The 27,022-nt window shown below is 57.1% G+C and overlaps 1 protein-coding gene across 1 annotated transcript in view; it reads right to left on the bottom strand.

Annotated features, from left to right (window-relative positions):
* Nucleotides 1-27,022, bottom strand: part of LRSAM1 (leucine rich repeat and sterile alpha motif containing 1) — a 36,427-nt gene that overhangs the window by 8,312 nt on the left and 1,093 nt on the right. The window contains exons 3-21 of the mRNA XM_045846512.1: nucleotides 25,889-25,992; nucleotides 25,441-25,497; nucleotides 24,867-24,911; nucleotides 23,842-23,919; nucleotides 22,632-22,700; nucleotides 20,827-20,911; nucleotides 19,750-19,871; nucleotides 16,198-16,288; nucleotides 12,762-12,892; nucleotides 11,572-11,601; nucleotides 11,026-11,148; nucleotides 10,539-10,678; nucleotides 9,579-9,623; nucleotides 7,234-7,304; nucleotides 5,991-6,090; nucleotides 3,853-3,940; nucleotides 3,408-3,482; nucleotides 1,839-1,919; nucleotides 261-356 (exon numbers count right to left, since the gene is read on the bottom strand). Coding sequence (XP_045702468.1) covers nucleotides 261-356; nucleotides 1,839-1,919; nucleotides 3,408-3,482; nucleotides 3,853-3,940; nucleotides 5,991-6,090; nucleotides 7,234-7,304; nucleotides 9,579-9,623; nucleotides 10,539-10,678; nucleotides 11,026-11,148; nucleotides 11,572-11,601; nucleotides 12,762-12,892; nucleotides 16,198-16,288; nucleotides 19,750-19,871; nucleotides 20,827-20,911; nucleotides 22,632-22,700; nucleotides 23,842-23,919; nucleotides 24,867-24,911; nucleotides 25,441-25,497; nucleotides 25,889-25,960 — 1,599 coding nt within the window. The 5' untranslated portion in view covers nucleotides 25,961-25,992. The remainder of the gene's footprint in view (nucleotides 1-260; nucleotides 357-1,838; nucleotides 1,920-3,407; nucleotides 3,483-3,852; nucleotides 3,941-5,990; nucleotides 6,091-7,233; nucleotides 7,305-9,578; nucleotides 9,624-10,538; nucleotides 10,679-11,025; nucleotides 11,149-11,571; nucleotides 11,602-12,761; nucleotides 12,893-16,197; nucleotides 16,289-19,749; nucleotides 19,872-20,826; nucleotides 20,912-22,631; nucleotides 22,701-23,841; nucleotides 23,920-24,866; nucleotides 24,912-25,440; nucleotides 25,498-25,888; nucleotides 25,993-27,022) is intronic.

Below are 27,022 nucleotides of genomic sequence, written 5' to 3'. Positions count from 1 at the left end.
CGAAGGGAGGGGAGGACGACGAGCTGGTCGCCGGGGCTGGGCGCTGCTGTAGGCACGAGCCTGCGCAGCTGGAACAGGCACCGCAGTGCTGGGAAAACAGACACCAAGCCGCCAGCACCGGCCAGCCCTCAGCGTGAGGTTCCCTTCCTGTGTGCTCCCGGTTTCTCTGATGGACAACCGTGATCGGAACGCCCAGGGTGTGTACGGGCCCTTTGAGGGGAAGCAGGCCCCGCGTGACGCGCACACAGACGCCGACGCACCAGGATCTCCCAGAGCTCTTCCTCTCGCTGCGCCTTCTCTTTCAGCAGCTGCTGCAGCAGGGAGCTGAGGGCCCAGCGCTGCTCCGAGATCATCTCCTGCAACACAAGACCACGCCCAGTGCCGCTGGGGGCCCACGCGCCAGAGGTCCCAGCAGCTCCGCGGCAGGATCCCCGTCACTCACTCCTCAGCTGCCAGCCGGGGGCCCGTGGAGGGCCCAGCTCAGTTCAAGGCTCTGCCCACCGTCTCAGGCTGAGAAGCAAGGGACAGAGCCGCGGGGTCCCTCTGCCTGGGCATCCCCTCCCCGCCCGCTCCTAAGCCTGCATCTCCCTTCCCCATGGGGCTGAGGCGGGGCATGGGATGTCTGTGGAGTGGTCAGAAAGAGCAAACAGAGGAAATGACAAGCCATGGCTGAGCTCCTCCTTGGCTAGAGCCCGTGGGGGACACGAGTGGCGGGGAGGGCTGGTCACCGGCAGTGGTCTGGAAGGCCCCGCACAGGCAGGTGCACAGGCAGGCACAGCAGAGCCCTCGTCTGTGTCGGTGTTCCGTTACATCTGACTTTGAGGACCCCTGGAGGCCCGGAAAGTGGAGCCCACAAGCTCCAACAGGCAAGAGACGAGGGCACCTGCTTTGAGCCCACCCCCTCCCCCCCGCCCCAAGGGCCATTTCCAGGCCCACACTAGGCTTTCCGATTGCTAGCTCGCCTCTCTTGGCCGGCCCTGACAGGCCAGGCTGGGCCTGGAGGATTGTTACTTCCCCTTTATGGAGGGGAAAAACGGAGGCCCAAGGCGGGGCAGTGACTGCACGAGGGCACACAGCGCATCTGTGGCGGACCCCGGACCAGGGCGCCCGCCTGCAGTGCTCCCTCCCGGCACTGAGAAGCCCACGAGACGACCTGAGAACAGCAGGCTGTGCTCGAACCCCTGGGGGGGCCGAGTCCTCGCACGCCGCTGACTCAGGCCCTCTGCGTGGTGCAGTCGGGCGGACGGAGGCCACCCCTTTCCCCGTCCCTGCCAAGGTCACACGGCCAGACTGTGCGGGGACAGGACCCAGGTCCCAGACTTGCAGACCAGAATGCTGTCTGCTAGTCCCTGCTGCCCCTTCTCGGTGAGCAGGACGCCCGCCCGGAGCTCCCAGAGAAGCTGCCCAGAGGGAGGGACACAGTAATGGCTGGGTCCTCTCCTTCCACTTTTAGGACACCAGGAAAGCCCCCTCCCCAGAGGATGTCAGCCCACGAGCCGAACCAGCGCCCCAGAAGCATGGCTTGAAGAGACAGGGAGCTCAGCAGCAACCCTGCTCCGAAACAAAGAAAACGCAGAGATGGAGATGTCGCCTGGGTGAGCCGCGGCAATGAAACCTTCCTTCCTCTGACCCTCCTGCCTGGCAACAGGCTGACCCGACCCTCGCCGTGGCCCGTGCGCCCAGCAGCCTCTGGGATTGGGCCCCCCTCCTACGTCACGGCCACAGAGGAGACCTGTCCTGCCTGCTGGGGAGTCACCGCCGAGAGGCAGCGGGGGCACTGGGTGGGGGACTCCATCGGGGGACGGGGAGGGGCGGGGCGGCCAGGGAGCCCTACGTACCTGTAGTGCCTCTGTGTCCAGGGCCTTCCTCTTTAACTCCAGCTGTGTCAGCTGCAATAACTCAGTCTCTATTAACTTAATCTAAACAGAAGACGAGACAGGGTTTTACTGACGGCACCCACAGCCCAGCTCTGTGCCGCTGCTCTCTGATGGCCAAGTGGGCCCTAGGACTCTTTTCTGGGGGGTCTCTGGAATAAAGGGGCCCTGAGTGCTTTTCTGGGGGGCGGCATGCCTGTCCTGGTCAATACTGTTGACCAAGGTCTGAGCGCCGGCGCCGTGACGGAGAGGGCACCGAATAAAGGTTTGTGGATGGAAGAAGGGGCTTTCCTCCCAGGCGCAGGCCCGAGGGACGAGCAGACGCGACTTCTCCCTGAGCCTCCTCCTGGTCCCATTCTCTCGCTCCCTCTGGACGGCTCTCCCAGAGCGGGCAGAGGATGGGAGTGACTGAATAATAACGGGGGTGGCGGCTGATCGGTATGGAGGATTCTGGGCTGGGCCTGTGCTGCACACACTGCACGCGTGAGTCCATCAGTTCTCCTCCAGCTGTTAGGGGTTAGTATTGCTCCCATTTTATAGACAAGGAAACTGAGGCTCAGAGAGGTTAAGTAACTTGCCCGCCGACACAGAGCAGGTGAGTGAGTGAGCCCTTTCCTTGGGGTGTGCCTGCTTGGGGTCTGAAGGGGAAGGGCTGGCCTGGTGGGTCAAAAGCACCCAGAGTGAGATGGTCTAGGGGTCACCGCACACCCTCGGGGAGTGATTGGGGGCTTTCAGCCCTGGGGTCAGGCTCCACAGGTGGTCTCTACCCCATGCCTATGACCCTTGTTCCTAAGTTCCTATGTCCCCACCAGCCCCTGGTCAGAGGAATGAGCTTCATGTCTGGCTATGTAGGATTGAAATTAAACAGGGAAATAAAAAGGTAAGTTGGTTTTGACCCAAAAAAGAAAAAAAAACATGCAAAATGCGAAATTCAAAGTGTGCGGAATACGATGTGATGAGCGTCCCCACAGCCTGGAAGCTCCCGTCACCCCCAGCCTACTGAGTGCACCCCGTCCTCGGGAAAGCCCCACGGGTCCGGCAGCCCCGCACCATGGAGGCGGCCGAGAGGCCACAGCGGCGGGGCCTGCCCAGCGCTGGCGGAAGGTCAGAGCAGAGCCCGGATGAGAGTGCATCCCTCTCCTCCAAGCCCAGGTCACCCCTCAGCTGACAGGGCCTCCCTGCTCCCTCCGGCAGGAGATCCAGTGTGTCCCAGCCCACAGCTCCCGGCTGCCTGGGGGGGGGGTCAGCATGGAGGCTGCCCCGGCGGTCAAGGCTGCAGCCCAGGGCAGTGTGAGAAACGGTGAGGACCGGGCACGTTTGCCGGGCACTCACAGTGCTGCCTGGAGGCGCCTCCGGCAGCCCCTGACCTTGGTCCTGGGCGGAAAGGGAGGTTCTGAAGGGAGGCCCCCTGCCGAGTGGCCACACGAAAAAGCCAGGATTCAACCTCATCTGCCACCTGTCCGGCCACCTCTGCACCACTCCAGAAGCTGGCAGGACAGGTCTAGATGGGGGGCCACGACCCCACACGCTCACCTGGTTCCTGATCTGCCGATGCATCAGGTCCTTCTTCACCTGGAGAGCCTCAAATGCAGCCTTCTGCATGGTGCTCTGCAACAGAGAGCATGGCCCGCTGAGCAGGGTGGAGGCCTTGCTTTCCCAGCAGCCAATGAGGCAGCAGGGGCGCAGGCGGGTGCAGCGGGCCCTCCCGTGGGCTCCTCCTCCGAGGTGTGATCCACTCCCTGCTCTTCCAGGCCTTATGATGGGGCCCCACAGCACGGGGAGAAGTAGGGGCACTTCCCTGGATTTCAGTGACCGGTGGATCGCCACCAGAGGCCTCTCCCTGCCCCTCTCCTCCTGGCGGTCTGCGCTGGGCGCACCGGGCACCCTGGGTCACGTGCTGGCCAGGACAGGGCTCCACACGGAGGTCCGAGGCCCTGCCTCTGCGCACCTCGCCCTCACGCCCCGGGCAAGGGCTCACCTCCTGCAGGATCTGGCTGATGGCTTTGTTCTGGTCCATCTGCTGCCACGCCAGAATCTGCTGGAACCGCTCGTCCATTTCAGCCATGCTGCCGGGAAGACAGAAAGTTCATTTACCCTCTCAACGTTTTCCAAGCACCTCCTGTGTGCCAGGCACCTCGGAGGAGACCAGGACACACCATTTATTCATTCGGCAGTGCTTCTGGAGCGCCGGCTGGGGGCACTTCCCTGGATTTCAGTGACCAGTGGATCGCCACCAGAGGCCTCTCCCTGCCCCTCTCCTCCTGGCGGTCTGCGCTCGGCGCAGCCGGGGTCTGTCTGAGTCCCGCGGCCCTGGGCAGAAGGTGACAAAGTCTCTGCCTCGGGGGCTGGGAGACACGGTCTCCCGGTCCTCTCACCACCACCCCCTCCGCCGGAGCACGGCCCCTGGTGAGCTGCGCGGGCCTGGAGAAAGCTGTCCTTCCCGGGCACTCACGCCGGCGCTCCCCACCGCAGCCTTTCTGGCCCCGGCAGGGGTCTGCTCGCAGCGCCGAGAACGGGTCCAGTGATTCTGGCACAAAAACCCAAACCCTGCGACCTCGTGTATGTCCACACTTCGGTGCCACCTTGGTCTTGCATTGGTTTGTTTCATAATAATGGCTGTTACTTACTGGACCCTATGAGGCAGACCTCACACTCACTAATGCTCATTAAATGCTCCAGCAACTCTAGGGGTAATACTGCAATTTACCCCTATTCTTCTGATATGAAACTCGAGGCTCAGAAAGGGAAAGTAACTCGCCCGAGACATCACAGTTACTAAGAGAAGACACGCGCGTGCCCCTAAGCACAGCGCCACACGCCAGGAAGCAGAAGAGGAGGCCCCGTCCCTGAGGGCACGGGGAGGCAGGCAGCTGTGCCGTCTGGATGGAGGACAAACACAAGGGAAGCCCTGGCTCCTGGTCCATCCCCGCCTGGGGCTCCTGAGCACCGACGGGGCTCTTCTTACCTGGCTCTGCCAGACCTCAAGGCTCCCTCAACAGGTAAACCCACGGTGCCGCTGCGGCGAACTTGGAGAGTCAGACCCTGAAGGGCTGTCAGCACCGAAGGGACCAGCAGCCCTATCACCGTGCCCCCCAGTACACTCCGCCCTGACCTGTGCGGACCCTTGGCGATGAGGAGTGCACCACAGTCAACATCACAGCCCCGCCATGGCTGGTGTGGCTCAGCGGATTGAGCACCGGTCTGCAAACCGAAGGGTCCCTGGTTCGATTCCTGATCAGGGCACATGCCTGGGTTGTGGGCTGGGTTCCCATCCGGGGAATATGAGAGGTGGACCAGTCAATGTATCTCTCACACATTGACGTTTTCTCTCTCTTTCTTTCTCCCTCCCTTACTCTTTCTCTAAAAGTAAATAAATAAATCTTAAAAAAAAAAAAAAGCCCACCTCCACCCCCACTCTGCCCGGGTTCTAATCCTGACCCTGTCACTTGATAGCTGTGCTTCCTTGGGTGTGTCACGTAGCATCTCCCAGCCCGAGCTGTGCTTGTAGATCGGGGCCAGTAACCACACAGCCCCTCAGAGGTTCAGTGAGCCGCCGCGCACCCCCGGGCCGAGTGCCCAGCGCACAGAAGTGCACGGCAAGTGGTAGCGACCACAGGCACATCTCAGAGACGTGGCGGGTTCGGTTCCAGACCACCGCGATAAAGGGAACATTGCAATAAAGCGAACACGAGAATTTCTGGGTTTCCCAGTGCACATAAGGACTATGTTTATGCTATGCTGTAACCTATTGAGTGTGCAATAGCATTATGTCTCAAAAACAATTACATACTTGAATTAAAAAAATTCTTCACTGCTACGAAATGCTAACCATCTGAGCCTGTAGGAAAAATGGCACCAATATATTGGTGGAGGCATGGTTGCCACAAACCTTGAATCTGTAAAAAACACAGTATCGCTGAAGTGCAGTGACAGGAGTTACTGTCGCTTTATCACGGCCCAAGACAGGATCACGAGGTCCAGCCAGCCAGTCCGTGAAGGCCAGTCACCACTTGCCTCCGGCAGCACGGCCGAGGCTCGGGGCTGGGGGCGGGGACTCCCGGGGCTCAGAGCCGGCTCCCCCAACTCCCGTCCTCAGGAAGCCTCTCCTTACCTTACCTGGAACAGGCCTGCTGGACCAAGCTCTGCCTCTGGGACTCGTAGGCCGTCTGAAGGAAGCGGTTCTTGCAGCTCTCGGTCAGCATCTGCTGCATGGCGGCTGGGGAGACACGGGGACGGGGGCTGAGAACGGGGCGGCCACTCCTGGGGTGGCCTCGCAGGGTCCACCTAGTCACCCACCTGATGGCCACCCACAAGAGAAATCTTTTTGATTAAACTATCAAAACAACTTAAGCACGAAAGATTGACTCACTGCAAGACACTGAGCAGCACACACAAAATCTCCTATGATCGGTCACCCGGAGGTATCATTACATTTTGATAAGTATTCTTCCAGTTAAATGGTAATGTATACTCATGGTTTTTAAACGGTTAAAATTAAGAAACTGCCCTGGCTGCTGTAGCTCCCTAAGTGGATTGAGCGTGGGCTGAGAACTGAGGGGTCACCAGTTTGATTCCTGGTCAGGGCACATGCTGGGGTTGTCCAGGTCCCCAGTGGGGGCCATGTGAGGGGCAACCACACACTGATGTTTCTCTTCCTCTCATTCTCCCTTCCTTCCCCTCTCTAAAAATAAACAAAATCTTAAAAAAAAAAAGAAGAAACCGACAGAGAATCGAAGAGCTGCGTGTGCACCGCGTCCACAGCAGCATCACTCGCAACAACCCACAGGCGGAAACAGCCCGAGTGCCCGCTGGCAGCGAAGACAGTGACCAAATGCCCTCCACCCGCACAACGGGACGTTATGCAGCCTCAGCAGGGAAGCAGACTCAGAGGCAAGCTGCAACACGGAAGAACCTCGCTAAGTGAAAGGAGCCGGTCGACAAAAAGGTGAACGCCACGCGACCCCACTTACACGGGAGACCTAGAGCCACCGGATTGGCGGAGACAGAGAGCAGAGTGGTGGGTGCCAGGGGCGGGGGAGGCGGAAACGATGAGCTGTGCTTTGCTGGGTATAGAGTGTCAGCTTTGCAAGATGAGAATTCTGGACATGGGGGTGGCGACGGCTGCACAATAATGTGCTTAAACGCCACAGAACCACAGAAAAGTGGTTAAAATGGTACATTTTATGTTGTGTGTATTTCACTGCAACAGAAAAATCAAAATGTTCTCACACTAAACATATCACTTCTTACTTCTTATGGGAGAAGTCAGCACCCTCTATAGGTGACTGCCTGCCCTGCCCCCTTGGAGAGCCAAGCTCTGTTCCCGTGACCCCTGACCCTTTCCCTCCCTTAGACTCACAGGCAACCTCACGTCTTCGCAGGTTCTCCGTCTCCTCCTGGGTTATGGACATCAACTGTTCCATTCTTATTCTGGAAGAACAACCCACCCATTTATTTAGCAGATGTAATGTTTCCAAGAGGGAATTCCCTCAGACGAATAGCACCTCCTTCAGGAAGTCCTCCTTGATGTGCCAACCTAGATGGGCTCCTGCTGCATCACACACCCCCACAGGGGCCCTGTTTACCTTCAGCCTTGCAGTTAGAGTTTCTTGCATATAAAGATGAGCATCCCTTTAGAAAAATGGGCAAAAGATGCAAACCGCCACTTCACTTGCTTAGACGCAAGTGACCAATAAATACACGGAAAGACGCTTAATACCACTGGTCACTAAGGAAAGTGAAACCTTTTCACCTAGCAGACTGGCCGAGATTAAGAAAACCAGTGACCATTGGTGATGGCGATGGAGCCGGTGAAATGGGCACTTTCATACACTGGTGAGGAGAGTGTAAACTGGCGAAATGTTGTTTGGAAGGCAATTTAACAACACCTATCAAATGTCCTTTGACTATTTCCTTAAAAACTAGTCACGTAAATGCACACAGGTGTATTTAGAAGCTAGTCACTGAAATTGTAATTATGAAAACCTGGAAACAAATATTCGTGAACAGAGGGCCAATTAAATAAGTTATGGCATAATCACATAGTGGGTACCCTGCGGCTACTGCAAACAACAAGGTCAATGGTATGGTGAGACATCCATGACATAATAAGCTAAAATTAAGAAGTGTTGAATGCAAATGGCAATGAAAAAATAAGAACCTGAAATGAAAATACGAAAGGTAAATCACGTGCATGTACGTGCATGCATGCTGCATGGGTGAGCACATTTTCCCCACACTCAGCTGGCTGCAGTGGCTTGCAGGGATAACCCTCTGATGTTCCTGCAGGGTCTGACTGCAATGGAAGAAGCATGTCTCACCGGAGCCCCTCTGCCCCAGGACCACAGGCTGCTCCAGGGGGGCCGTAGGGTGCACCACTGGACCCCAGACCTGGCACAGGGAGGGCAGTTGATCAGCGTGTACGGAAGAAATGAGGCCACCGGCCACAGCTTGGCCTTGACCACCTCGGCCACCGCCAGCACCACAGTTTACGTGGGTGGGATGTGGGCTGCTCTGTGACCCGGCCGGAGCGCCCTACAGTAGGCCCTCCCAGGCAGCCAGGGGCCCAGAAGGCTGGGCACAAGGACAGTGGCAAAGTTCACGCTGCTGTTTTGGGATCTCAGAGAGCCAGGAGGGGTCCCATTAATACCTGGGGAAGTGGCAGAGGTTGTCCCTCCCAGCCACCATCTTTCTCATTACTATGGTGGAACACCTCAAAGCAGCGAACTTGAAAAATATTGATAAGGGAAGAAAAATATCACCGCCTCTAATTCCTACCTATAAACATGTTCAGTGTACACCACCGGGGGTGGGTCTTTTTGCTTTCTGAGCATGGAAATGTACAGGTTGTCTTCGAGAAATGATAGACTAGTCCTGGCTGGCATAGCTCAGTGGATTGAGCACGGGCTGCAAACCAAAGTGTCGCAGGTTCGATTCCTAGTCAGGGCACATGCCTGGGTTGCAGGCCATGACCCCCAGCAACTACACATTGATGTTTCTCTCTCTCTCTCTCCCTCCCTTCCCTCTCTAAAAATAAATAAATAAAATCTTAAAAAAAAAAGGAAATGATAGACTGGCCCTGGCTGGTGTGGCTCAGTTGTTCAGTTGATTAAGCACTGGCTTGCAAACCAAAGGGTCACTGGTTTGATTCCCAGTCAGGCCAGCTCCCCAGTGAGGGGCATACAAGAGGCAACCACACACTGATGTTTCTCTCCCTCTCTTTCTCTCTCCCTTCCCCCTCTCTAAAAATAAATAAACAAAATGGTTTAAAAAATGATAGACTGTAGACCCCACTTTTCCACTTAGCATATATTGTGTCTCCTTTAGTGAGGAATATTCTTCTACAAGTACTGAATGGCAACAGATTATTCTTTAGTGCATAATTCATGTAAACAAAGTCTTTTTTCCCCCCAGAAATGTAGATTTCTTGGTCATTGTTTTTACGCTGGGAATACAGTAGGACATTATACATACATTCTTGTTCACTTCTGAATTTTTGTCAGGGATGCACTCACACAAACGTGCAGACAGTGATTCTTTTCAACTCGATATTCCCTAATGAGGTGAATTTCCTCATGGCTTCAGGAAAGCTTTTGGACATAATCCTTGAGATTCTTAAGACACCCTAACCCCAAAGCCACCCCTCCACACCCTGTGCCCCGGAAGGAGGGCTGTGCAGAGGAAGCGCTAGGGCAGAACACTTGCCTTTCATTTTCCAGCGACTTCAAAATCTCGGAGGTCTTTTTTTGCCTGCGGAGAAACACGGGACAGGTCCCTGCAGCGGCCCCCGGCAGGGCACGCCAGTTTCCAGAGGCCCCGCCCCCTCCTGCACTGGCCCCCTCTCTGCACTGGCAGCAGCACAGGACGGGGAGGGACCGGCTGGGGGCCTCTGCGCCCCAGCCCCACCGCTGAGGGAGGGGCCCTGTGGTCTCAGGTCAGTTCCTCGACTGTGACATGAGCACAGTATTAAACAACAATGACAACAACAAAACCTTCGTGGAGTATTTGTAAAGAGTGAGAAAATGCACATGAAGCGCGTGGCACTTAAGACACGCCCAGAGGATGGGAGCTGTCCCGGACGCCCGAGGTGGTGGTGAGGGCTCGGGGAGCAGGGCACCGGCTTGCGGGCGCCCAGGACGGCAGAGGGACTTGCAGGCACCCAGGATGGCAGAGGGAGAGTGAAGAGCAAAGGAAGCCCGGAAAGGACAGGGGACGTGGTGAGAGCCTGTTTGGGGACCTTTTCCCTGGGAGCCCCAACCAGCCTTCCTCGGGCTCCCCCCTGAGGTCTCTGCCCGGCCCCCTTTCTCCCAGGCCCCACCGAGACCTGCTCCCAGAGGCCCTGCTTGGGCGAGCGGAACCCACAGGACTGGAACAGAGGTGCTCTGACCTGTCCTGCTGCATCTGCTCATTTTGCAGCTGGGACGCCGAGGGGCCCAGGTCCGGTCGGTGGCCGCCCCAGAACAGGGCACAGAGCTGGCCATGCCCGGACCGGTCTCTCCTCTTTAAGTCAGTGTGACTGCAGCATTGAGACCGGACCCAACAGTGGAACCCTTGGGTGGGAGTGGGGCCTGTGACAGGGACGTGGACCCCCAGCCTGGTCTCCCTCAAGGGTATCATGTGGGAGAAGGTCCCTGGGCCTGGGAGCTGGGAGGACACCAGCCTGACCTCTGATTGTCTTGCAGGAGCTTCCGGATCCGGTTGGAGATGTTCTGCTCCGTCTGCTTCAGCTGCTCCTGCAGCCGCTGACGCTCTGCGTCCAGGTAGCGCCGGTGCTTGCTGAGGCCCTGCTCCAGCCGGGACTGCTCCTGCGGCAGGACGGCGGGCAGAGGTCCTGAGTGCCTGCAGCCCCTTTAGATGCCCTAGGGCAGTGAGGGGCCCCTGACTGGGGTTAGGAGAATGGGTGCTCCACCCCCATCCTGCCAGCCCTTTCCATGTGACCTTGGGCCAGGTCCTCCCCTTGCTAGGCCTCGGGGTGTGCATGGTGCCCGCCCAAGGAGTCCGGACGAGGCGGTGTTAAGGCCCCTAGGCCCTGGAGTCTGGAAGTGAGGGAGCTCACTCCCACTGCCTTCCCCCACCAGAGGGGCCCCGGCTGCAGTCAGGAGGCCCTGGCAGGGGCGCACGGACAGGCCGACCCCGCCGGCCACTCACGAACCTCCCTGACTGTCTGAAGGATCTCGTCCCTGTGGCTGTTGCTCTGCTGCAGGAGCTGCGCGTGCTCTCGCTGCCCGACTTCCAGGCGCCGTTCAAACTCGAGTTTCTCCAGCATCTTCTGTTCCTGCGAGGACGGAGGTCCTGGTGACTGCTGGCACCGGACTTGCGGGCATCAGGACGGGCATCAGGACGTGGGAGCAGTGTGAACCTGCCCCGAAACTCTGAACAGTGCGGGCTGCGGGTCTTAACGCTGAGCCGCCCCACAGGGCCCCACTGAAATGAAACGGGCTGTTCGCTGGCCGGGGCCAACGATTTAGAGCCTGGGGCTGGGCTCAGCGCCTCTGAGCCTCAGTCTTCTCATCTGCCAAATGGAGACACTCTACCACCTACTGAGGCTGGGAGGGTGTGCCGGGGTGATGTATGTAAGGAAAGCGTTGCTTCACCCTCTAACTTAGAGGCAGGAAGAACTTGTTTCCTCAAGCCTTTTATAATTGTTGAGATCTTTAATGAGAGGCAAAGCAATGGAGGACAAAAGGTATTTTCTTACCTTCCTCTTCTCATAGTCTGAGAACCTATTCTGGGGGGGAAAAGGCAGTGGTCAGAGAAGGTGGGCAGCCTGATGCCACTGAGACCCCCAGGCCCAGCCCAGAGTACGGCATCCGAATGGTGCAGTGGGGGGTGGACACTGAGGGCTGAGAACCATGGGGCTAGGTCCCCCCGTAGGAAGGTCTTCAACACAGTTCCGGGGATGCAGCCCTGAGAAGGCCTGGTACTCAGAAAGGGAGACCAAGCCCTGGCTGGTGTGGCTCAGTGGACTGAGCACCGGCCTGAGAAACAAAGGGTTGTTAGTTTGATTCCCAGTCAGGGCACATGCCTGGGTTGTGGGCCAGGTCCCCAGTGGGAGGGTGCATGAGACAACCACACATTGATATTCCTCTCTCTCTCTTTCTCCCTCCCTTCCCCTCTGTCTAAAAATAAATAAAATCTTCAAAAAAATTAAAACATGGAATTAAAACATGGCATATAAAACTGAGGCACCCACTGAACACTCCCAGTCCTAACCCTGGCTCCCCCACCCCACCCCACCCCACCCCACATGTCATTCTCAGACCCAAGTCCACGCATACACTTCCATAAATTTGTACCTTAGCAAAAATGCATATACAGACATACATCATTTTGTTGCACTTTGCAGATACTATGTTTCTATCAACATTGAGGTTAAGATCCTCTACCAGCAAAAAGATTGCAATTTGCTGAAGGTTTAGATGATGGTTAGCATTTTTTAGCAATAAAGTAGTTTTTAATTATGGTGTGCACATTTTTTAGACATAATGCTATTGCACACTTAACAGACTATGGTACAGTGTGCACATAACTTTTATATGCATGGGAAACCCACAAATCCATGTGACTTGCTCTGCTGTGACATTTGTTGCATTGTAGTGGCCTGGAAACAGACCCGCGATCTCCCCAAGGCAGGCCTGTGTGTGTGTGTGTGTGCGCCTGCACCACACAGGGGCCTGGGAGAGTCAGCCCGAACAGCAGAAGGCAGCAGGGTGCTGCTGACGCTTGGGGAGCTGGAGAGGTGGGTTGGCCTCACAAAAGCTGTCTAAGCACATCGGTCTGAAAGGAGGTGAACTTTACTTTGATGGAGGACACTAGAGGCTGCAGCTCTGAACATCCCCCCAGTGCCCGGGACCCCCCTCCACGTGCCAGCAGGTGGGTGCACCTTACCTGCCATTCTACCTCTTCTCTGGAGAATCGGTCCACGGGCCCATCGGGGCTGTCCTGGGAGCTCTCGGCCCCGTCTCGCTCTAGGACCGGCAGCAGGTACTGAGAAGGTGGGTAGTACTCCAGCCCTGACTCTGCAAGAGATGGTTCAAGTTGCCCCAAGGGGAGGGGGCAGCCCAGGTACCTGGCACTGCCAGCTCCTGTCACCCCGCCTTCCTCCTCGGCACCCTGTCCCACCCCCACCTCAGGCCGCTGCCCCCTTGCCCCAGGCTGGGCTCTCATGTCCCCCACCAGTCCTCACGCCTGGGCCAGTGTAGCCAGTGCTCAGGGAGCTTCAGCTGAGTGAATAAATAGACACGCCAACTGCCTCTTTATCACCAAGTGGAGATAAGGTGGAAAAAAGCCTGAGATCAGTAGTTGAAGGCTGGGATCAAGACTCAGCTTTACCCCTGATTTCCTGTGTGCAGGACCTTAGGCAAGAGGCTGGCCTTCTGGCCCTGGGTAGTTTTTGCCTTGTTCTTGCTGATTTGTTGGTGCTCTTTATGTGCTATAGTTAGTAATCTTCAGTCTATAGTACATGTTGCCACTATCTTTCTTTAGGTGGCAACTTGTCTTTTTAGCTTTGATGATGGTATCTTATCCTTTTGAGATAAAGAAGGTTTAGATTTTGCCTAGGCTGGTATGTATGGCTCAGTGGATTGAGCACCAGCCTGTGAACCAAAGGGTCTCCGGTTCGATTCCCCGTCAGGGCACATGCCTGGGTTTCGGGCCAGGCTCCCAGATGGGGACATGCAAGAGGCAACCACACCCTGATGTTTCTCTCCCTCTCTTTCTCGCTCCTTTCCTTCCCCTCTGTCTAAAAGTAAATAAATAAAATCTTAAAAATAGAAGTAGATTTCAATGTAGTCAAAGTTACCTGCCCACCACAGCAAGGACGTAAATAGGCAATTCACGAGAACAACTGAAACCGGGCATTAGACACATGAACAAATATTCACACAATCAAGGAGCTGACATTATATTATAACAGGCTCCCTTGTTTACCACCAGATTAGAAGACTGTTAAGACAGTACCAAGTGCTAGCCAGGTCGGGGTGGGGGAAGGGCCCTCTCCCATGCGCCCCGTGGGAAGACAGCCTGGTGTAACCTCTTCGGAGGGCAACGCGGGGTGCTGGTCCCCGCCGCCGCGCCAGCCCGGCTGCGCCTGCCCCAGCGGCACGCGCACGTGGGCCAGGGAGGCTCGGGTCAGTGTTCGTGAGGGGGTACCGCAGGGAACCCCCACGTTCACACCAGCGGGCTCCGGCTCGTGAAATGCTGCACAGCAGTTTAAATGAGGCAGATCCATGTGTCAGGAAAGGGCACAGGCTTATTTTAAGTAAAAAAAAAAAAAAAAGCAGGGCACAGAGTCACATAATATATCTTTTGTGGGTTTTTTCTTTAATGCGTTTAAAGAGCAAAACCAAAAACCCTGCGTGCATGTGGATGTCCACCACACAGCCGACACAGCTGAAGGAGTGTTTCTGCAGCTGCGAGGCGGGTGCGCCCACGGCGCCGGTCAGGACCGCCTGGTGCTCAGACCGCTCTGATGGCCGTGGCCCGGGGCTGCCGTGTGGCGCACGCCGCCTCCCTTTAGGAACTGCGGTGTCACTCCCGTACTGAACAGGCATGAGCCCTCCTGCGTGGCTCACCGCTGCCTGAGAGCGAACGCGCCCGAGAGGACGCTCAGTGCTGGTCGGAGCTCAAGGGCACCTTCCCGCGCCTGGCTTCTCTGGGCTCCCACCACGTCAGGGCGGCTCAGCACAGTCTGCTCTCGGCTGCTGTGTGGTGTCGTGAGCGGACAGCAGACTGACTGTCCGTTCTACTGCCGACGGACGTGCGGTGTTTCCAGGCTGGGCTGTCACACAGGGGGCTGCTACGGGCACCTCTGTGCTTGGCCTTGGTCATGTGACAGCATGCATGCACCGCCCCCGGCCCTGACCCAGGCATGGAACTGAAGCAACCCCGGGCATTCGAGAGCTCAGTGTGGGTGGGTGTGCACAGCCCCTTTCTGAAGAGTCCCGACTCACGCCTCCCCCGGCAGCGTGCTGGAGCGCCCGTCGCTCCCCGTCTTTAACTCTCGGCCACTTTTGTGGGTGAGTTAGGGTTTACGTATCTCTTTGCAGTTTCAATTTGCATTTTCCCATTGACTAAAATGCTGCCGACTCCCTTTTTTCGTGACTGATGACGACCTGGATATCCTCTTTTCTAAAATTCCTACTCGCGTCTTTTGACAGTGCCTTTTGCTTACTGCTCTCTAGCTCTCGCCACCTTCCGGGAGCAAGCCCCTCGCTGGGTATGCATCGCAGCTTCGTCTCCAGCTTCAGAGCCTGCCTTCCTTTCCCTGGATGGTGTCCTTGGAGGGGAAGAAGTTTTTGATCTTAATGAAAACTAACTGATCGACCTTCCACGGTGAGTGCTGCCTGTCTCCTATATTTAAGGAAGAGGTCAAGGTTCCTTCTTTCCCACATGGGTATCCAGCTGACCCAGGATCATTTACGACAAGCACTCGGCTCTCCTTTCTCAGTGCCCCGCGATGGCACCTCCATCACAAGCCAGATGATCAGATGTGTGTGCGAGTCTTGACTGTGCCCCGGAAGTTCAGCAGGTGACAGGGGCCCCTCCAGCCTCACAGGAGGTAACTGGGCGCAGGCAGGCCTCGCCCAGCGTCACTGTGCTCTTTACAAACTGGAGGCAAGACCCCCGCCACCCGCACCAGCAGAAAGCTCACGCCTTGCTGTCCTGCCGCAGCGGCCTGGAGGGGGCCGCGCTGTCTCCAGGGTCTGCCTGTGCACTGCTCTCCCCGCTGGCGCCCAGCCCTGGGCTCTAGCTCCTGCCGCTGCATGGCCACCCTTATAAGTCCAGTCCACCATGGCATCTCTTCGGATGACCCCAGTGACCTCCTCACGGGTCCCCCACCCTCCACTCCTGCCTCCTCCAATCCCTTCTCCTCCCAGGATCCGGGGGAACTTTTGCACAATAAAAAGTGCATCCCTCTCCTGCACAAGAGGCCTGGACCCCTTCTCGCCTCACCCCCGTCTCTCCTCCCTTTACCGTGGCCCCCAGCCACTCGGCCCTCCCTCCACGGCCCTTCCCTTCCACATGCACCTGCGCCTGCCGGGAACACCCTTCCCTCTGGTCGAAGTTTGAATTGCCCCTCAGGTTTCAACCAAGCCACTTTCTCAGACAGACCTTCCCCGAGACCCTAACTCTGACGCCCCACTGTACCCGCGTAACCACTGTAAGCAGTTGCATTTCCTGTGTGACCGTGTGTGGCGCATCTCTCCTGCCAGCCTGTGGCCTCCTCGGTCTCTGCCGCCTCCCCCAGGCTGGGCTGTCCCAGGGCAGCCTCGGGGGGCCGCGTGCGCCCCCTGAGCAAAGGAGGCAGGCTGCCCGGCCTTACCTCGGCAGAGGAACTGCTGAATGGCCTCGGTGCCGGCACCACACACCTCCGGTGGCGGGTAGGCCATGGAGGAGGCGTCCAGGCTCAGGGTCTGCGGACACAAGGGGACCCCTCTTTATATACGTCGCCCCCTTCACTGCTCACCACAGTTGAAACCCCCCAGTTTAGTTGTCAATGTGGTGACTCCCGTCTCTGCCCAGCAGGGAGAGCTGTCTCGTTCTGTCCACCTTCCCAGTTCCCGGAAGTGACTAGCCCACAGCAAGCATTCAGTTAAGGTTTTTGGATAAACACACGAGTAAGCAAAAGAAAAAAAAAGGAGCCCTGGCTGGCATAGCTCAGTGGATTGAGCATGGGCTGTGAACTAAAGCATCGCAGGTTCGATTCCCAGTCAGGGCACATTCCTGGGTTGCAGGCCACGGCCCCCAGCAACCGCACATTGATGTTTCTCTTTCTCTTTCTCCCTCCCTTCCCTCTCTAAAAATAAATAAGATCTTAAAAAAAGGGGGGGCGGTGAGTTATGGGACAGCACAGAGAATAAGATTCCATTTTTATAAAACAAACAACTTGTACAGTCTCAGATTAGCACACGCAAAAAAACTTGGAGCAATGTGTCTCAGACTCAGAGTGATTTCCCTAAGGACAGGTTCTGGGGCACTTTCTACATGAAATTCTCCTTTTTTAAATGTGAATCTTTAGCAATGCAATATGACTTTTTAAGTAAGAAAAAGAATTATACTTGCGCGCACACACGTGCTTTACGGAGCCCAGGAAAGAGGGGCCGAGGGCCGCGCGAGCGTCCACAAAGCTGCCCGCGGCCGCAGCATGAGTCCGTCAGGAGCAAGCCCTCCCCTGCACCGTCTCACTTCCCGATGCCACGGAGCGCCCCACGAGTTGCCCCAGCCCCCATCGGGAACTGACCATCCCCCTGAGGCAGACACAGGCCTCGGGGGAGAGGGGACAAAGCCCGGGAAGCCAGAGTGGGAAGAGCAGCCCGGATGTCCTCCCCAGCTCCACCGGTGTTGGGGGCCACCCTGCCTGGTTTCAGGAGCTGTAACCCCCCCATGGCAAGGGCTGAGTGAGCGGCCTTGGGACCATAAGCCACTAAGGAGACAAAGCACCGCCTCGGCCCCCTTTTACTTCAGCCGGCTGGGCCCCGGGCGGATGACTGGTTAGCCAGTGACAGGTAAGATTCCTGACGAAAGGGACGACCTAAGGCAGGCACGGTCATGAAGGGGCCCTCAGGGAAGCACTGGGGGGGGGCTATAGCAAAAGGGGGTGATGGACCCTTACCCCTCAGCTTTGACAAGGCCTGAGTCCTCATTCTGTCTGCCAAAAGTCTCCTAATCTCTTGGCTGCCTTACTTCTCCCACCTGGCTGACTTAAGCCTGAATCAATGCCCTGGGCAGGAAGGGGCAGTTCCCCGGGGCAATCAGGCCTAAGAATGCACAAAATCCTGTGAAACCTGCTTTGCTAATATCCTCAATTTAAATGATAAGGGTCCAAACATGAAATGAGTTTGTTTCCCCAAGTTTTATAGCCCTTTAGCTAACTGACCCTGACTCAGAATAAGCCCTCCTAGTTCTCTGAATGTTACCTATCGTTTGATCATTACTGCCTGACAACGATGTATGAAGACCTTCCTTGAAGTAATGCTCCCAGAAAAGCAATAAAAGCCTGCCCAGGCGGGGGTCGGGCACTCTGTCACTCAGAGAGTGGCCATGCCGTCCCTTCTTCTCCACAGGGCTTCTGCAGTCTGTTGCAGCCACAACACACAGACCCCGCGGGCCGGGGTCCACATCACGCCAGCACTGCCCCTGCAGCCGCGGGGTGCGGAGTGAACATGAATTGCAGGGGTGAGGGGAGCCTGCTCTGGGGCAGAGGGACTGCCTGCCTGGGGTGGAGGCCCGAGGGCAGAAAAGCTCATCCTGGGGAACTGAATCCAAGGGAAAGTCACCCCACCGTGGGTCGTGTTAGTCACCAACTGGCAAGTGTGGTGGCTCAAGAGCTCGGACGCTAAGGCTGCTCTGCCCAGTACGGTGGCTGTGAGTCAAGTATGGCCATTTTAAATTTTAGTTGATGGAAATTAAAGAGAATTTCAACGCACCAGCCACAGTTCAAGTGCTGGCAGGTACTGAATCAGACGACACAGACTATGGAATATTTCCGTCATTGGCAGGAGCAGCAGCTTTGGGACAGCAGTGCGAGGAGCCACACAGCCCTGATTTCAGACTGGAGCTCGCCACGGGCCAGCTGTGTGCCCCTGAACGGGCCACCGCACCTCCCCGAGCCACTGCTCCCTCAGACTTAACCAGGCACAGCACCACCGAGCTGGCAGGCTTTGTGATGGGTAAGTGGAGACGGTATGTGAAAAAGACCCTGATCTCAACTAAGAACAGTGGCAGTAATTGTCTCATGTTGAAAACAACTTTGTTTCAAGTGCCACCAGGAGGCTCAAAAGACTTTTGTTTAAAGAACTGACATAAAGCAAATCACAGAGCTCTCTCACTTGCTGTCTCAGAATGGCCTCAGTGAGGAGCACAGCTCTGAGCTGTGCTGTCCAATCAAGCAGCAACTGAGTGCAGGGAGCTATTGAAATATGAATTAACTAAAATCCAGTGAAGTCAAACACATGGTTCCCTGGTCATGCTAGCCCGCACGAGCGCTCCATAGCCACGTGTGGCTAGTGGCTACCGACTGGACACAGTCACTGAACACTTCCATCACCGCTGGGCATCCCATCGGGCGACACCAAGAACATCCCTGCACTGGCCCGTTCCTCCAGGCTGCCCAGGGGGAGCCGCCTGACCACCTGTCCTGCCTCATGCTGTCCGCCATGGCAGCAGGGACCAGCCCCTGGGGTCAGCCACCTCCCTGTGTCGTCTCCTCGCTCCTGGCCCAGATGCCGATGGTCGGCAGTCTGGCTGGAGAGCCAATTCGCTGGCAGCTCACCAGAGGGGCCTGGGGTGCCTGGTCAGACGTGTGCCAGCGTGAGTGGCTGAGTCCCCGTTCTGGGGGCCGAGCTGCGCAGAGGCGGGGAGCACAGGCCCTGGATCCAGACGGCCTGGTTTTCAGTCCCGTCTGTGCTGTCACTGGTTGTGTGGCCTTGGGCAAGCGCCTCAAATGGTCCATGCCTCAGTTTCCTCATCTGCAGGGGGCACGACAGTATTTGCCTTCCAGGATTTTTGTGAGGATTCAGGGATCAATGCAGGTCAAGTGCTCAGCCTAGGAAGAGCCTGGAATGCTCCCGTTACCCTTGTCTATACCCACTTCTCTGCCGAGGTCTGGCTCAAAACCACCTCTTTCACAAAGTGTCAGCCCGTCAGGGTTTAGCATTATCTCTTCGCTCTGAAAACATGTTTCCATGCCACCATTACAACAGCAAAAGCCACAGAATTACAACCGTTCACACATGGGTCACTGCGCAAGCCCCTGAGGACCAGTGTTGAGATCTCTGTGGCCCCAGCGCCCGGACACCAGGACAGGTACTCAGCACCGTGGGAGGAGGGGCGTGGGCAGCCAGAGAGAGCCCCAGGCAAGGACGGCCCCGCCTACCTCCAGAGTCCGAACGTGCGCCAGCATCTGCGGCAACCTCTGAATGTCGTTTTCGCTGATGTCCAGAGTACGTAAGCTTCGAAGTTCCCCCACGGTGACCGGAAGCTCCTTCAGCCTGTTGTCTGGAAAGATCCCAATAGCACAGCTCAGCACCCCAAAACCCCTTCACCAGATTCCTGTCTGGCTCCCACCAGAACTCAGGGTTGTGGGGGGAGTGGGTGTCTCTGACCCTCATGGAACCTCTGTGAGGAAGACCACGGTGGTGGGGTGTCAGCGACCTGGGCTCAAGTTCCGTAACTTACTAGCTGGGTGACTTTGGAAAACCAACTTTACCTCCCTGGGGCACAGTCTTCTCAGCTGTAAATTGGGCTAATAACGCCAGTTGCCCTCACAGGAGATTGAGGGATCCAATGAGATTACCCACATGGGGTGCTCAGCGCGGTGCCTCATGCACCGTGAGGGGTCAGTAATGGGGCGCCATGGCTTTTATCACCACTCCTGCCACGGAGGCGGTCTGTGCAGAAAGTGCTGCAAAGAGCCAGAGGCGGAGGAAGGGCTGGGGGTCTGGCGAGGCAGGCACGCGACCGCTGCGTCAGAATCTTGGTTCTGTCGTCGTTGTGCTGGGTGGTCCTGAGCAAGTCACTGCTCTCCGAGGCTGGTTTTCTTCATCGGTCAGGTGGGGGGGCCCTCCCGCCCTCCCCAGGGCTCCCGGGCTTGAACGAGGCTCCCTGCGCTGTGGACTGTGGAAGCGCCGCTCGCTGAGTGGGAGGCGCCACTCAGAACCGTGCCGGCGGCTCCTGAGTGGCTCTCACCCCGTCAGTGCGCCGCCCACCCCATACTCATTGTTACAAATGCAAGTGATGGCGTCTCAGAGGCCGAGCTGTCAGTGCCGCCTGCCCTCCTGCCCACGAGCATCTAACCATGGTTACCATGGTGACAGATGGACCGACAGGAGGTCGGTCCAGTGTATAGTGACAGCTGGGGACGGGCTGCGCTCCTGCTCCCTGGCTCCCAGGAGGATGCTGGCCAGGACAGAGCTGACCAAGGGGCCCACGGACCAGGCTTCCTGGCTCCTACCTTTTGCATTGAGGGTCTGGAGCTGGCTCAGTTTCCCAATGGAACGTGGGAGATGCGTCAGTTGATTCCTCTCCACGTTTAACACCTGAGAAAGAGGAAAATTGTGAGGCCCCACATACAGACAGCAGCGGTGCCCCTGCTTCGGGCCCGGAATCGTCCGGATCCTACACACATACCTCTCCCTCCTCCCGATGGCCTCGTGAGGAAGGTATAGGTTGCTATGATGCCATTTGAGAGATGAGAAAACTGAGGCCCGGACCAGTGAAGTCATGTGCCCGAGAGAGCACAGCCAGACCGTGAGCCGGTGCTGGCTGAGGTTCCGCCATTTGCACAGACCGCGGAGTGCACGGCAACAGCCCCACGGTCAGGGAGGGAGGGAGGAGGGGACCGAGAGGTTAGGGGTCCGGGTGAGGCGGCTCGTGACAAGGACCCAGCTAGTGCACTGTGAGGAGAAGGAGCTGAGCCGCGCAGAGGCAGTGGGACCTGCCCAAACTCCGAGGCCACAGCTGCTGGGGCCGGGGCCGGGGCAGAGCCGGGGCAGAGCCGGGGCCTGCTGGATCCCAGAGGCCGCGGTCACCTGCCGGGAGGCGAGCACGGCCAGCAGGATGACGCACCAAGTAGACATTAAATATGGATACAATGGGAGCTGGCAGCCATGGAAACCAATGTGGCAGATGAATATTTGATGAACCGAGGGATGGTTGTGAGTGATTGTCAGGTATCTAAAAGTTACAAAACAGCTGATGCAGCAATTTTATAAAGATACGTGTATTAAAAATGTCCCCAAAGACCCTACACCAGCGTGTTCACTGTGGCTCTCTCTAAGTGGTGGCAATCGCTTCTGTCCCGCCACACGTTCTCCGTGTGACTTGGGGCAAGTTACAGTCATGCCTCTGGACGGTTCTCGCTGCTGCAGGATGCGGCAGCATCACCCACGCGGCAGGGTTGTTCACTCAAGTCATGAGTCTCCTCCCCGTGCGAGGCAGTGTGCTGGGTGGGGGCACAGCCCCCCGGGGCTGCGGTTCAGTACAGGGGAGAGCCAAGCCAAGGGACACATAATCAGTCATTACACTGCAATTAGTGTTCTTGGGGAGATAATCTGGGGTGGGCACAGGGCAAAGAAGGCAGACCTACTTAGACGGGGAGGCCAGAGGGGATCCTCAGGGGTATGTGGGCTGAGTGGTAAGCCACTCAGGCTGAGGGGAAGCCCAGTGGAGGGTGGGGCCAGAAGGCCAGAGGGGTGTTAGGAGCCAACTGCAGGGAATGAAGGGGAGAGAGGAGACTGGAGGGACAGGTGGACCCGCCGCACAGGGTCTGACTGAGCTCAATGGAGAAAAGGGACTTCAGGTGTGAAGGAAAGCCACGTCCTCCTCTGTAAACGGGGGACAGCCTGCACCTGCCTCCCCGGGACGCCGCGAGGGATCAGTAGACAATGCAAAGGCAGTGCTTCGCTGTAAGCGCTCAACACAGGGAGGGGGGCTGCCAAGGGTTAGAAGGGGGACCGGGGGTCGAGTGTTGAATTTGGCATTTTAAAAGGTGGACTCACTGAGTAGCCCTTTTCTGTAAAACTGTGGAAGCTCATGATAGAATCTCAAAAAGGACAAGCCAAAAATATGGTAGGGGGACACCCACAGCCCAGGCTGCAGTGGCAAGGGTGTCACTGGGTGTCTCAACTGCTAAGGGGCCGGGGGGCTGGCGCCCAGGGCCTGCCGTGGCTGAGCACAGCCAGAAGGCCCCAGGCCTGGGCGGCCACCACCTCTCACTCGGGCGACCAGACGTGGGTGTCCCGTTTCCGGCAGCCTTACCTGGAGGGCCGTCAGCTGCCCGATATCCTCAGGCAGGGCTGTCAGCTGGTTATGATGAAGGTCCAGGACCTGCGGAAGGAAGACGCGCTCAGCACCTAATGACAGTGACCAACGGAGACAGCCCCTCCGACTCCAGGCTCCCGAGGGGTGAGCGCACGTGGGTGCCTCGGGCCCCCGGTGTTGAGATAGAGCACCCAGCCTTTCCCCTCCAACTAAATGATCATTTCACCTCATTTCCTTTTCCGGAATGTTCTCCCATTTCATCCTTTCGTTTATCAAACACTTATTTTTACTGCTGAGTAAAAAAGTATGCAAAGATATTTACTTGTTTAAGAAAAAAATCTTCAGAGTATAAATATATATATTTGCATAGAAAACGACTACTAAATAGGCAATCAAATATCAATAGTGGCTCTCTGGAGTATGAAATCACATACGATTTTCCTCGTTTTCTGCTTACCTGTATTTGTGAATTTTTTTAACAGTGACAGTGAGCGTAAAAGGCGTGGGGGAGCTACACGGATGTAGGCGTGAGTATGGAGGGACACACACACATGTGTATATATGCTACATGTATGTATGAGATAGCAGTCTACATGAACACTGAAAACGTTAATGGTATCTTTTCCGACCCGGAAGGTAACCCGTGCAGGACACGAAGGGAAGTGAGAACTGCCCCGCCCCTTGCGCACCAGAGGTAACCGTGCAAGCCCTCGCTGCCCAGGCTGCCAGGTTCTCTCAGCGTGCACACCCGCCGCCACCGCTTACGGTCACGTGGCACGGCCTTGTGATCTCAGCTCCCATGCCGTGTGACTGCGACAACCCAGCCCCTGTCCTGACGGTCAGGAGGGAGTTGCCCTGGGTCACCGGGCTTTCACACCGTGGCCACGAGGTGCCCGGCATCCATCCTGCTCCGGTTCTCTGGGGCAGTCAGGCTCCCTGCTCCCTGCTAGTTCGCCTGTGGTGAGTCTGTGGCCTATCTTTTCACCCGCGGGCCAGCTCCCCGAGGGCGAGGCCTGCGGCTGCTTCTCTTCCTAACCCCACGGCACGACACCCAGCACGTAGTAGATGCCCAGTAAGCCATGGTGCTCAAACCCCAGACTGATTACTACGTTAAGTCTGCCTGCCATAACCTTGAACAGAGGGGTGCTTGGCTGCCTCCTGGAACCCCAGGCAGAGTCCCCGACGCCTGGGAGAAGGGCCCCGGTACCTTGATGGTGAGGAGACTCTGCAGGCTGCAGGATTTCGGGAGCAGGGAGGTGAGGTAATTCGTGTGGACGATGAACACCTGTGTGGGAAAAGGTGCGCACCAGGTACGTCAGGTTGGAGAGCAGGAAGTGGGGAAGGCCGAGGGCAGGCACATCGGCCCCACCTGCCTTGCCCTGCCCAGCCCTCTCTGCTCTCCCAAACACCACAGGGCGGGTGGGGATGGGGTCCCAGAGCAATCAGATGACCTTGAGACCCGGAATTTCAAGGGTAAAAGAGACCTTGGAGGGTTCATTCTACCTTCCATTCTGAGACGGGACCCCCGTGCCATTGGCCTGACCCCTGAGGGCTGCCATCATGATCAGCAAGCTAACGGCCAAAAAGCCCTGGGCCCAGGGCCGGCACGTGGCCAGGGCTCTGCCTGTGTCTGCCCTGTTAGGCACTGTCCCCTGCATGGGCGCTTCCAGTGCCGAGGAGCTCGCCGCTGTGTCGGTGCGGGACACTCCTCACCCGCCTTCCCCTGGACAAGGCGAGCAGAACACTCTCATGCAGCTGCATTCAGAGCTGCCAGGACTTTCTGGACCATCGTTCATTACACTCTCAGTCTCCCCGGGGCGAGCACAATGCGGGGAGTGTCGTTTTTATTACTAGTAACGCTGAGGGCGCTCAGGGTTCGCCGCGAGGCAGGCATTACACCCTGAGCGCTTGCATCTGCCTCTCCCTCTCCACCCGCCACTCATTCGATTCTCGCTGTTGCTCCGTGAGGGTAAAGCGGCGAAGGTGTTCACGTCACAGATGAAGAAACGGAGATGGTAGGGTTTGAGGAAGTTGCTCAAGGCACGAGGGGAGAAGCCAGGATGTGACCCCGGGCCGTCCCGTGCCGGGGCTGGCCCCCCTAACTGTGGGGAGGGCCGCCTCAGGCTGACGGGGTGCGAGTCGGAGAACACAGAGGTGCCAGGAAGAGAGCCCCACTTGACTTCAAACGAGCAAACCCGCAGAGAACAGTTCTCTGAAAACAGCCTGTCTCACCTTCTTCTGCAGAACTTTGCACGTTGCGAAAGCCCCAAATGGAATCTAAGATGAAACAGAGAAGAGTCAGTGCCTCCCCGCCTGCCAGTTTTTCACTCGTGTCCCGAGCGGCACACACGTGAGGGAGCGATGGGGCGGGAGGCAAACGGTGCAGGTGCAACACACCTGTGCGGAGAGCGGCTAAGCCCAGGGAGGGGCTGGGGAGCAGTGGTTCTCGGGGTACGGTCAGCCCTCCCAGTCCGCTGGCAGGAGATCGCCCTGCCCGGCCCTAGCCCGCCCAGCCCATGCCCATCATCAGTTCTATCCAAGGAGCTTTGCAGAGGCCGCAGAAACCCAGGCTCTCCTCGGAATCTGTGGACATTTTCCAGGTAGGCTCCTGACCCTCAAAGACTGTGCTGAGACCAAAGACCATCTCAGTTCTTTCGGGCAAGAACGAAATCTAGGGAAACCTCTCTTGAACTAGTGATTCCGCACTTTTGAAAGCCCCGGTCCACATCTCTTTCCCAGGGACGCGCGATTCAAGAAAAAAAAAAGGACGGATCCAATTCCCAACCAGAGCGCCGTCCCCGTTTACCTCCGAGAGCTCACATTTAGAGATGTCAAGGATGTCGTCAGCTCCAGCCTCTTTTGCCTAAGGAGAAGAGTGATTTTTATGTTGCAGACAAAACACACTGGCAGAGTGGACGGACAGGCAAAGAAACACAGGGCTAAGGATCTGCAAGGGCAGCATCTGGTTCAGCTAGTCCACTTCGTAGTTGGACCGACGATCCCTGTTTTAAAGGGCCTCGAGGGCCAGCAGGAAGAGCGAATGAACAAGTAGCAACAGGTGGAACCGGTCTACGGAGGGAATTACAGGGCACCTGAGCACCTGCCAGGCAGCCCCCGGGCTCTGCTCTACGTCCGAGGCTTCCTCTGGGAGTGGGGGAGGCGGAGGGGAGGGAGCATGGCTTGTGTGGGGGGGGCAGCACGGAGCCCTGCTTCGGGGGGTGGGGGGTGAACTCAGGAAACCCGTTTTCCCTCACCAGGCACATCTGGTACTCCAGGCGTTTCCGAGCCTCCTCGCTGGGTTTCCGCTTCCGGAAGAAGAGTGGCATCCTTCCCTTTGCCCGGAGCAATCTTCACGACACTAGGGTAATAGGAGAAAAGCTAGGGCCTGGGGCAGTTGTCACAGCCCCTCGGCACCCAGGACAGGCAGCATGACGACACAGAGCATGAGGCTGGTCTGTTGGACTGTAGGCTCCTTGAGGGCAGGGCTGTGCTCGTCTCCACCATCACCCTGTGTCCTGTGCCAGGCATCGCAGGTGCTCAGTGCCAGTATGTGGTGGGAAGGGCACAACAGCAAGCCAGGTGACCGGGATTCCGGCCCACATTTGCCACTGGGAGACCCTGGCATACTTCTACCCTGTTTGAGGGTCCCATCTCTCCTGCACATGAGAGAAGGGAGTGCCCTAGAGAAGCTTCCTCGGTCCTCTCTGAGGCTGCTCTTTGAGCACTCGAACAGACCGGCCTGACGAATCACTTCCAGCCTCTGGAGCACTCTCAGAGTGCCATTAGCAAATCACACACGGCATGACATCAGCCAGCCGTGACCGTGGGGAGCTTCCCTACATCGTAACCAAAGAGATTTTTAAGATAAAAATCTGAATGCGATGCTCAGGTTATTATTCCGTGATCCTCACCACAGCCCTGTTTACAGTGACGGGACCAAGTGGTCAGTGAGTTCAGTGACCTGGTTACACGGGCTGGATTGTAGCAAAACCAGTCTGGAATTCTGCCCTTTGAAGTCCTGGTCCTGCGGCATTGCCCAACTCTTAGTGCGTGCTGAGTACGCCACATACGCAGTCCCAAACTCAGAGGTCAGTGCTCACTGCCGGCGCAGGATCTGCAAATATCAGCGCTCTGTGCCCGGCATCATCGATGGGCCAGGAAGCAATCCAGGGGCACTTCCGGTTAATAGCAGGGGCTTTGCGATAAAATGTAACCAGATGGAAATCCCAGATCTAACACCCACCAACCACGTCACCTTGGGTCACCCCTCCGAGCCTCAGTTTCCTCACCTGTAAAGTGTGAGTAATAATGTTAACACCTGGTTCTACGAGGGTCCAGTGACTTCATATCCCTAAAGCCCCCAGCACAGTACCTGGCGCAGAATGAGC

The sequence above is a fragment of the Phyllostomus hastatus genome, unplaced genomic scaffold (genome assembly GCF_019186645.2).
Source record: "Phyllostomus hastatus isolate PE091 unplaced genomic scaffold, TTU_PhHast_1.1 phas_contig_495, whole genome shotgun sequence".
NCBI classification, from domain to species: domain Eukaryota; kingdom Metazoa; phylum Chordata; class Mammalia; order Chiroptera; family Phyllostomidae; genus Phyllostomus; species Phyllostomus hastatus.
The sequence above is the reverse complement of the archived record's forward strand: the minus strand, read 5'-3'. Positions and strand labels throughout refer to the sequence as shown.